Here is a 10,637-nt window from a genome sequence, read left to right on the forward strand (position 1 = left end):
TTTCTTTTCTTTTTTTTTTCTTCTGGCAATACTATATTTTTTTTTTTTTTCTTATTCCTGTTACACATTTATTAATCAGACCTTCTTTAATATACGGCTAGAAATATGATAGGCCTAGGTTTAAAGATTTTCTAGTTGTGAACTTATTTATTTAAATTTTTTTCAACTTGCCTGTTTCTTGATCTGTATTCAATATTTTAAACTCATAAATTTTGTTCATACATTTATTGTTATGAAATTTTGCAATTAGATCTTATTTCAAACCGTTCAAAATATCTTTTAAATCTATATAAAATTAATTTATTGATAGAAGAATCCTACACAAATACACTAAAAAACCAAACTAGCAAATACAAAATAAATTGGATCAAATAAAATTTTAATTGAGCAAAATCACGATAATCGATGAATATTGTATTTCACATCGCGGTTTGATATAACCTTTTACAAGGAAGTCTTTCGATCAATTGTAGTTTAAAAATTTGATGTAATTAATTCTAAATGTAGAATTGACCTCTTATACATAGTTATGAATTTTATTATTACCTTATGACAAATACACTAGTAATTAGAATTAATTAGACACAATTTATTGACATAGAAATATGGTCCAAATGTAACTATTGACATGAGGTATTCTATACATAAGTAAATAATTTAACATAAACTTTGTCACTAAATTACATAGTGAAGTGACATCAACTCAAACTTAGCATGCATGCATGCATGCACTTAAATGACCACGATCATGCCATAAGTGTTTTTAATGACCAAGTTCATGTTACATATATTTTAGTGATCAATTCATATTATTGAGTATATCTAACGACAAAGCTCTATCAGATTAATCATAAAGCCAAGTTCATGTCAATAGTTGTAATCGAAACATAGTTTCAATTCAGCAAGTAAAATTTCTTCTTAACACCGCAAAATCACATTAATGGACGAAAGATGGTTATGAACCGAGCATCCCTCGTACTAACCTCGCTCAACTTATCTAATCAATGGGGGCATCAAATCTTCTAATCACACCTAAATCCCAAAACATAAACAGCTGGTTTTGGTTCAAATAATGTCAATGTGATTTGGGTTTTGTAGTTTCACATCTTTTTCCTAAAATAAAGTGGGTCCTTTGCTCCTTTCTCTCTCTTCTTCTCTTCCTGAATAATGACAGCCTAATCAACAGCCTGGAAAGGGCTGGTAATTCTGGTTAGCTCAATTTCAGCTCACTTTACCTGAGTTTTCATGGTAGTTGGTACTTCTACTACTTGGTATTAGTATCCTTTCTTTCTTTCTTACTTGCTGCCATTGATGCTCTCTCTCTCACACTCTTTCTCTCTCCTCCATTGTTGGCTCAATTGAAACACAAAAAAGAGGTAAAAGTTTTGTACTTCAATTGCATCAACTTTAGCTTAATTTAAATACCCATCTTTCTTATTCAGTTTATACCTTGTTTTACCAATTTGGGTTGCTATCAATTTGTACATTCTTTGCTGTAAGCTCAGTAAGTTGGAACATTGTTTGATAGATCTGAAGGGTGTTTGACGAAATGCCTCAGTGAGTAAAAGTGCTGCCAGCTTGGGTTTGCACTGTTTGGGTGTTATTGGGTTAATTTTGTTTCTGGGTTTTGAATTGTTTTAGGCAATTGATTGATTAGTCCATTTTTTGGGGTTAAAAAGATGAAGACTATGAAATGGGTGCCTTTGTTTATGACTTTGATTTTATATGGGATGTTTGTTTGTAGCTCAAATGCAGCCTTTAAACCTGTTGATTCTTACTTATTAGCTTGTGGTTCTTCACACAATGTCACTTTTCAAGGCCAAAATTATATTCCTGATTTAGAGCATTCCTCTGTTAAACTCAGTAGTCAAGCCAATTCTCTTGTTGCTACCACCAATTCTAGTGCTCCCTTCCCTATTTATCAATCTGCCCGAATATTCACCCGTAGTGTGTCTTACGAATTTGATATCAAACAGAAAGGCCATCATTGGGTTCGGCTTTATTTCTATCCGGTTTCGAGTGCAGGGCATGACTTGAAATCGGCTTCCCTTACTGTTGTTACTGAAAACTTTGTGCTCCTAAACAACTTCACATTTGAGAACTTTAAGGGTTCTTATATGTGGAGGGAGTTTGCCATCAATGTAGACTCGAAATCCTTGAGCCTTACTTTTATTCCTTCGAACAATTCAATTGCGTTTGTGAACGCGATTGAAGTTGTCTCAATCCCAGATGACTTGCTCCCTGACCAGGCTTTGTTCTTGCCATCAACCTCTATTAGTGGGATATCAGAGCTAGCACTTGAGACTGTGTACCGAGTAAATATGGGCGGCCCATTGCTTACTGCTCAAAATGATACTCTAGGAAGAATGTGGCAGAATGATGTGCAATATCTTCATGTGAATAGCTCTGCTACAAATGTTTCTGTTAGCCCTTCAACTATCAAGTATCCAGCTACAGTTACTTCTGATATAGCACCAAATTGGGTGTATGCCACTGCTGAAACTATGGGAGATCCGAATGTGGCAAATAGTAACTTCAACATGACCTGGGTTTTCAATGTTGATCCAGATTTCACCTACTTTTTAAGGGTTCATTTTTGTGATGTTGTCAGCCAGTCGCTGAATTCTCTTGTTTTCAACCTGTACATCAATTCCGATGTTTGGGCAAGTGTAGACCTTTCATCCTTAACTGGCGGTCTTGACGTGCCTTACTACAAGGATTTTGTTGCAAATTCTTCAGACTCAGGTGTGTTGACCATAAGTGTTGGTCCAGATCCTGTAGCTGATGATAGTAGTGGTATTATGAATGGCCTGGAGATCATTAAGATGAGTAATGAAGCAAGAAGCTTGGATGGACTTTCTCCTGTTGAACATCTTCTTCCTCCTTCAGCATCGAAAAAGAAACACACCGCAATTATCATTGGTTCATCTGTAGGTGCTGTGGCTGCAGTAATGATGATTGCTCTCTTTTATTGCTGCTTTGTTTCTCACAAGTCGAAGACTCCTCAACAAGGACATTCATGGTTGCCTTTGCCATTGTATGGTAACTCCTTGACGTTGACAAAAATGTCCACTGTTTCTCAAAAGAGTGGTACTGCTAGCTGCATTTCATTGACTTCCACCAATCTTGGTCGGTTCTTCTCTTTCCAAGAAATCATGGAAGCGACTAATAAGTTTGATGAGACCATGCTTCTTGGAGTTGGTGGTTTTGGAAGAGTTTACAAAGGAACGCTTGAAGATGGGACTAATGTTGCTGTCAAAAGAGGAAATCCGAGGTCTGAACAAGGTATAGCTGAGTTTAGAACTGAAATTGAGATGTTGTCTAAGCTAAGACATCGTCATCTTGTCTCTCTCATTGGCTACTGTGATGAGAGATCTGAGATGATACTGGTCTATGAATACATGGCCAATGGACCGCTTAGGAGCCATCTTTATGGTGCAGATCTTCCATCTCTGTCTTGGAAACAACGGCTTGAAATATGTATTGGGGCTGCGAGGGGATTGCATTATCTCCACACAGGTGCAACTCAGAGCATTATTCACCGAGATGTCAAGACAACAAATATTCTCTTGGATGAGAATTTTGTGGCTAAGGTAGCTGACTTTGGCCTCTCTAAAACCGGACCTTCTCTTGATCAGACCCATGTTAGCACTGCTGTTAAGGGAAGTTTTGGGTATCTTGATCCTGAGTACTTTAGGAGGCAACAATTGACTGAAAAGTCAGATGTATACTCGTTTGGAGTAGTTTTGATGGAGGTTCTCTGCACTAGACCAGCTTTGAACCCTGTGCTCCCGAGAGAGCAAGTCAATATTGCAGAATGGGCAATGACTTGGCAAAAGAAAGGCATGCTTGATCAAATTATGGACTCAAACCTTGTGGGGAAGGTAAATTCTGCTTCACTAAAGAAATTTGGGGAGACTGCAGAGAAGTGCTTGGCAGAGTATGGGGTCGATAGGCCATCAATGGGAGATGTCTTATGGAATCTTGAATATGCTCTTCAGCTGGAGGAGATGTCATCTGCTCTTGCGGAACCCGAAGATAACAGCACAAATCATATTCAAGGTTTACCATTAACCTCTCTTGAGCAATTTGACAATAGTGTTAACATGATGAATGGAGCTAACTCTGGTTCTGATGATGACGCGGAAGATGCTACAACAAGCGCCGTGTTTTCTCAATTAGTAAATCCCCGTGGAAGATGAGGGTGATGGTTTCTATTTAATACTGGTGAAAATTGTTTTGGTGCTCCATCCAGACATGTATAAGAAGGTTAAGTTAAATTTGATTGCTTGTTGGCTTCATTGTTTGCTTATTTTGATTTGTAATATAGAGAAATGAATATAATGAAGTTCGTCCAATACTGTCCCCAAGATTGTTATAGGAAGCCCATTGTTTCCTTTTTATTCTTATATAATTGGATTTTGCTTCCCATTTTGTATTACACTTCTTTAGGATAGTGATATATGTAATGGATTCACAAAACAGTTGTTCAACAATGCAGAAAATAATGCACAGGTTCTGCAATTACCAGCAATTATTATTTTGCATTTTGGTGTCCTTTTAAGATTACATAGATTTATTTGCTTCCTATCCTATTTCTTCTGTTGACAGATGAAACCAAATGCAAGAGAAAAGCACCTCTATGCTAAAATTGGTTGCTAATATTAAAATACAAAGGCACAAATTTCTTATTCTACTCATGGAAAAAAAAATATTGTGAAAGCGATGAAAGAATGACAAAGAAGAAAGAGATTTCATGCATGAAATCTGATAATGGATACAAATTCGTATTTTCATTTTCTGCAAACTATGCCTTGTCCAATCTTTGTGCTGCCCCTGCAGTCTACAATGCCCAAGTCTTTCATAAAAGCGAAATTCTGGTGTAGTACTCCAATTTGAGAGAACAGGCAGGATTTGCAGTCAGTTGATAAAAGGGTTGAGGTTCTATATCTGTCTTCTCCACCTACAACAGGCATAGCAACACCTGGCTTTGCCGGGTTTTTAAAGTCTGGTTGGTATGTCCTTCCGAGCACACCTTCAACATTAGGTGAAAGTCCGAAAAATCGGAATTGCACTTCCAAGTGAGCAAAACAGTCATCTGGAGGTATTTGATAATTATGTATCCTGTCGTCTTTCTTAGTAACTGGAACCACATTGACTGATATCTCTGCGATTTCTTGTACAGTCACAATAACACTGTTTTTGCTTTCTGTTCTTTCTATTTTCAGGTCTTCATTAGCTGATGTCCAGCTTGATGAGTATCCTATGGGTACATTTAGTTCCTGTCCGTCATAAGAAAACTTCAAGTGCTCAACTTCTTCATCCCATGCTGCAGCTGGTGTGGCCTCAAGAGAGAGAGAGTGGGAGTCGAACAAGACCCCTAGGGCTTGTATCCATGTGTAATCTCGCTTTCTTCCAGAAGGTCGGAGTCCAATGAAGCGGGCATTGATTTGGAGCTTGGGATCTGATACTAAACTAAAGTGCTCATTGCTCTTACCATGGAAGTAAAAAACTATTCCATCTCCACCAATGAAGCGAGGGTCCAAGCATGCAGCTCCCCGGCCACTGCAATTTGGCTTGCGATCTATGATTGTCACCAAACATATTTTGTGAGTATGTGCATAATATGATAATCAATACTTTGCATGTTATATAGCATTAGACAATTTGTTGTTCTTTAGAGTAAACTATAACATAGTGTTTACAGATCTCTGCTGGTTCATCTTTTATAGTTTAGAAATCCTTCAAAGGAGCATGTTTAACCATCTTACACTAAGTATGAGACATTAAAAGTCTTTCCCAAAAGAAGTATGAAGTCACCCCTATTGTAAAAGAGTCAATTTAGCTTCACATAAAGTTATTAAGCCCATCTTTAACAAAACATTGCCTAGTGTAAGACAACCTAAGTTATGATTAAAGACGTAAATAAATGAGAGAGAGAAAAAAAAAAAGTGGATATGTAACTGTGCTATACATGGAGGATGAAATACACTCACTTCGGCATTCAGCCTTGCATATTGGTGAGTAGCAGTCTATATAGCAAACTTTAGCTTTGGGATCTTTCGGGTGTGATGTTGGGCACTGCCTTGGGCAGGTAATTCGCTTGAGGAAACAAGGGCTTCTACGACTGAAGCAAGTCCTGGTCTCTGTGTGTACTGGTATCACTTTTGTTGATGATTTTGAATGTGCTTGTGTTGAACTGGAGATAAAAACCAGAAAAAGGAACTGTAAGCAGTTGATTATAGACACCTTCATGGCTTACTCCTAATTAGAAGATCATACAATGACCCCTTAATTCTGTGTTTTGTTGTTCTTAGGGTAATAAGCAATCGAGTCTTGTTAATATAGTGTTTATCTCTGTTGATTCTGCACCCAATTTTTGTGAGTTTCAGGTATAATTCAACTCGAAGTGGAGTTCTAACTGTATAGAACATACAACTTTGGCATTTTAGCAAAATAAATGCTATATTAGGTCCACAAATTACAGGTGTTCCATGAAGTATTTGACTCTCAGAAGTCTTTTTGGCTATGCTGTGATCCAACACAGTTGCCCCTTTTCCACTGCTGGAACGGAGACCTGAAGAGTAAACTATGTGGACAGTTGTGGTGCCTAATGAATGCTTATATTACCGACTTTTGGGATAGCATGCCCAATGCCCAGTTACCTGACCCAATATCAAAAGTTACTCGTAATTGCACGATTCAAATAAAAAATTAACCCGACTTGAAAGTTAATTAAGATTAACAACTTTTATTTCTTCTCATGATTAAGTAACATAATAACAATAATCACGGAGTTATGATAATATATCTCAAACAAAACCGATTAATACAAATCCGATTCGAATGACCTGATTTCCACCTACAACTCTACAAGTAAAAATAGCAACCATTCACAAACAATATTATCAGATTCTTTGTTACTCCCATAATATGTTATACTAATGTTAGGCCTTTTGGTATTTCTTTTTTTGACATTCATGTAAAATGGTTGACTTCCTAAATAAGAGAAGTCTAAGTGAACATGTAACTTTTGAGATGGAAAGATATGAATGAATGCATGAAGATCTAACTTTTATTTTATGGACTTTAAAAGTCATAACTCTTCCTGGCTTGCACATTATTGTGGACTATGTTGGTTGGAAACTTGGAATGGCGCGTAAATGATGTCCAAATAATTGTATAGTCAAGTTAATTCTAAGTCTAATACGGAGTATTTATGCATCACTTTTGACTAATTTGATTATTTTATTCTATACATTTCCATGCATAATGCACAAATTAAAGCTAATGATACTATGAGGTTTTACCAAATTATTTGGTACAATTTATATCTTATAAGAACAAATTTGTTGACATCTACTTAATATATTCGTGATGTAATTGACAAATTTGGAATGGTTGCATTTAAAACGGCAAAAAAGTAGTACAAAAACATAAAGGTTACGAATTTACTACGAGTACTAGTAAAACTCGACTTATTTTCACCTTTTTAGCATTTATAATATTACAGAATGACAAACAGGAAAATATAGTAAACGGAAAAGGTTAAAAAAAAATGTGTATCAAGTTAGGAGGCCGAGTAATATTTATTATTATTATTATTAGGGAAATTCTCAATGGCGACCCCTAATTTCTGTAACACTGACATGGTGGCCTCCTTTTTTTTTTTTTTTTTTTTAATTTCATAAAATGACCTTACTTATAAAATTAATCCTACTTATAACATTAATGATGTTATTAGAGTTAATATGATTAACTATGGTTAAGTTTTTCCCTCCAAAAGGACTTAACACCTGTTATAAAACATCGATTCCTCTCTTCTTCCCTATTCTCCCTTTTTAAACCCTTATTTCTCCCCTGTTCTTCACGATTTCACCATGGCAGCACCTCAAGCAAAGCTACGCTTCTGCAGATGCTCTCCTCACAGGTTTCTTGATGTCAATTTCTCAGATTCAAGGTCCAATCCATATAGGGCATATTACAAGTGCAGCATTTGTCATTATTTTTGTTGGGTTCCTGAAGAAAACATCTTGATGAATGTCGGAGGGGTTGCAAATGGCGTTTGTGATGATTTTTGCAAGAAGATTCTTAAAATTGCGTTTAGTTTGGCTCTGTTTTGGGTGCTAATTGCTCTGCTTAACTGAATTTAGTTGATGTAATTGGGAGGTGGGATTATTGTAAACCCTAGATTTATGTAATTGGAAGGTCTTAAAGTATGTAATCCTTAGGTTGATTTAGATGGTGTATTACCTAATTTTCCCTAATAAGTTGTCATGGTTTATGTACTACTACTGCTAAATTTCTGAAAATCAAATATATGAAGGTTTCATTTTGTTGCAAAATTCTTTGTCATTTCATCATTATCTATGTTTGGATAACACATAAATTGGTTTTAAATTGGATAACACATAAATGGTGACCTAACGTTTGAAATGTAGCAAAAACTTACAATCAGTTGCTGAAATATGTAGCTATTTTCAGCTAAATGTAGCAAAAAATTACAACTAGTTGCTGAAATATGTAGGTATTTTCAGCTAAATGTAGCAAAAAATTACAACTAGTTGCTGAAATAGCCCAAGGCAAAATAGTCGGTTAACATAACTACTGCTGTTGTGATAAAAATCTAAGTGTACTTGCTCTAGTCTTCCTTTGAACATGTTGTGATGATGATGATGCAGCCTTCCCCCTGCTTTTTGCCAATGCTTTAGCCTTTGCAGTAGGTCTACCCTTGCATGTACCAGCATTGTGACCATAAGCTTGGCGGTTGCTGCACTTAATTGTCTTGCTTCTCTTGCCTTTCCTCTCTTCATCCTCATCCCTTCTCCTTTCCCTACAAGGTCTACTCACTCCCCTTTTCATGGCTGGAGCTGAAATATTTGGCATGTCAGATGTTGGCCATTGCTCATTGTCAGGGATGGCTTTGATTCCATTTGCATAAGTTTGTTTGTATTTTCTGCAAGTATACCATTCATGCACAAAATCCCCAGGGTCTAGTCTAGCATGTAGAATGGCTCTCATCCCATGTCTGCAAGGTATTCCAGAGAATTGCCACACACCACACAAACATCTTTGTTCATTAAGACTTACAGTGAGGATGGACTTACCATCTTGGATCTCATATCCATCATCACTAGGGTATGCCTTACAAGCCCTAGATTCTTGTGTCGTTTCTTGCAGCCTCTTCAAAATGTTAGGACATATGTCATTGTCATTCCAATTTGCTGCCTTTTGTTTCCTACTGCACAATCTCACCATTATTGTTCTCCTAATACCTAAAACAAGACCATTACAGTATAAATAAGTCAGAACTGAAGCATTTGCAAGTGAATATGTGATGAATGTTTACAAAGTTACTTTCTAACAAAGTCAATACAGGTCTTGCTCTATCAATTCCTAGAGTTGCATTAAAGCTTTCAACAAAATTACTTTTGTTAACATTACACTTGATTTCCTCATTAAACTTATGTTTAGTCCATGTGGACTGTTCCCCAACCTTTGAAAGTCGTATCAATGCAGCAGGGTTGACTTTTTGAAGTTGCTTCATGGCTTTTCTGAAAGTGAAATCAGAATATGCACCACAAGCTCTCCAAAACAAACTGAACATCAGTGGCCCAGGAAAGACCTTTTTCCAATTTTTTACCAAATGCATACAGCAATACCTCCTTCTAGCTTTGGGCCATAACTCTGTCAGAGCTGCTTCTATACCCTATGAAATAGTTCAAAGCAAAGTATTAGGTTCAAAGCAAAGCAAATACATGAAAAAAAAACCATAAAGAGAAGGGAATTATACCTTATGTCTATCAGAAATAATGCACCATTGATCACCTCTTCCACTATCCTTCAACAGATTCTTTAAGTGGCACACAAAAAATTTCCAGTTGTCTGTATTCTCTACATACACTATTGCCCATGCAAAAGGGAATAACTCATTGTTTGCATCAAGTGCAACTGCTGATAAAAGAACTCCCCCATAATTTCCCTTCAAGTGTGCCCCATCCACACCTATAAAGCTCCTACAACCATTAACAAGTCCATCAATGCAGCCTTTGAATGAGATAAATATGTTGATAAATTGCAGTGGCCTATCAACATGATCAATGGGAGTCCATGCACAGAAAGCAGCTGATCCTAGGTTTGTTGCTCTGACCATCTCACAATAAGCTGGTAGGTGACTGTATGAGGTGTCATGACCTCCATGTATCTCTCTTAGAGCCATGCTTCTCATCCTATATAATGAACTTGCTGCCATCTGAACACCATACCTTTGCCACAACAACTGATTCAGTGAATTTGCTGGAATATCATTATGCGCTCTGATATCCTCCATTAATACCCTAGCTGCCCATTTGGTTGTAGCCATTGGATTCCTCACCTCCAACCTAGAACAAGTGTGCTCCATACTTTTTATGCTCTTAATAGCCCAAGTTACCCCATTTGGAAGCTTGGAAGCATGCAACCTCCACTCACAAATATCATAAGAACACCTCACAGTCCACCTAAAGTTACTTGCTTTATCCACAACCACAGAAAATTCACTTTGGATACAATAGTCTCTCACCACATCCCTTAAATGTTGCTTGTCTGTAAAAATCTGCCAAGGTTTGATGACTATTTTCCCAAATTCTTCATCAGTG

General features: G+C 36.8%; 2 protein-coding genes across 2 annotated transcripts; one reads left to right on the forward strand and one right to left on the reverse strand.

Moving 5' to 3' along the window:
- The first annotated feature begins 1,034 nt into the window (after positions 1–1,034).
- LOC145574879 (receptor-like protein kinase THESEUS 1) lies at positions 1,035–4,358 on the forward strand. Its single transcript, XM_081632753.1, has one exon. The coding sequence runs from the start codon at positions 1,680–1,682 to the stop codon at positions 4,200–4,202; it is 2,523 nt and encodes an 840-aa protein (XP_081488879.1). The 5' UTR covers positions 1,035–1,679; the 3' UTR covers positions 4,203–4,358.
- A 435-nt stretch (positions 4,359–4,793) lies between these two features.
- LOC145575643 (uncharacterized) lies at positions 4,794–6,255 on the reverse strand. The gene is made up of 2 exons (XM_081633475.1): positions 5,997–6,255; positions 4,794–5,584 (listed from the first exon to the last, which is right to left on the reverse strand). The coding sequence occupies exons 1-2, from the start codon at positions 6,253–6,255 to the stop codon at positions 4,794–4,796; spliced, it is 1,050 nt and encodes a 349-aa protein (XP_081489601.1).
- Positions 6,256–10,637: the final 4,382 nt, after the last annotated feature.

The sequence above is a fragment of the Chenopodium album genome, chromosome 13 (assembly GCF_948465745.1).
Source record: "Chenopodium album chromosome 13, dcCheAlbu1.1, whole genome shotgun sequence".
NCBI classification, from domain to species: Eukaryota; Viridiplantae; Streptophyta; class Magnoliopsida; order Caryophyllales; family Amaranthaceae; genus Chenopodium; species Chenopodium album.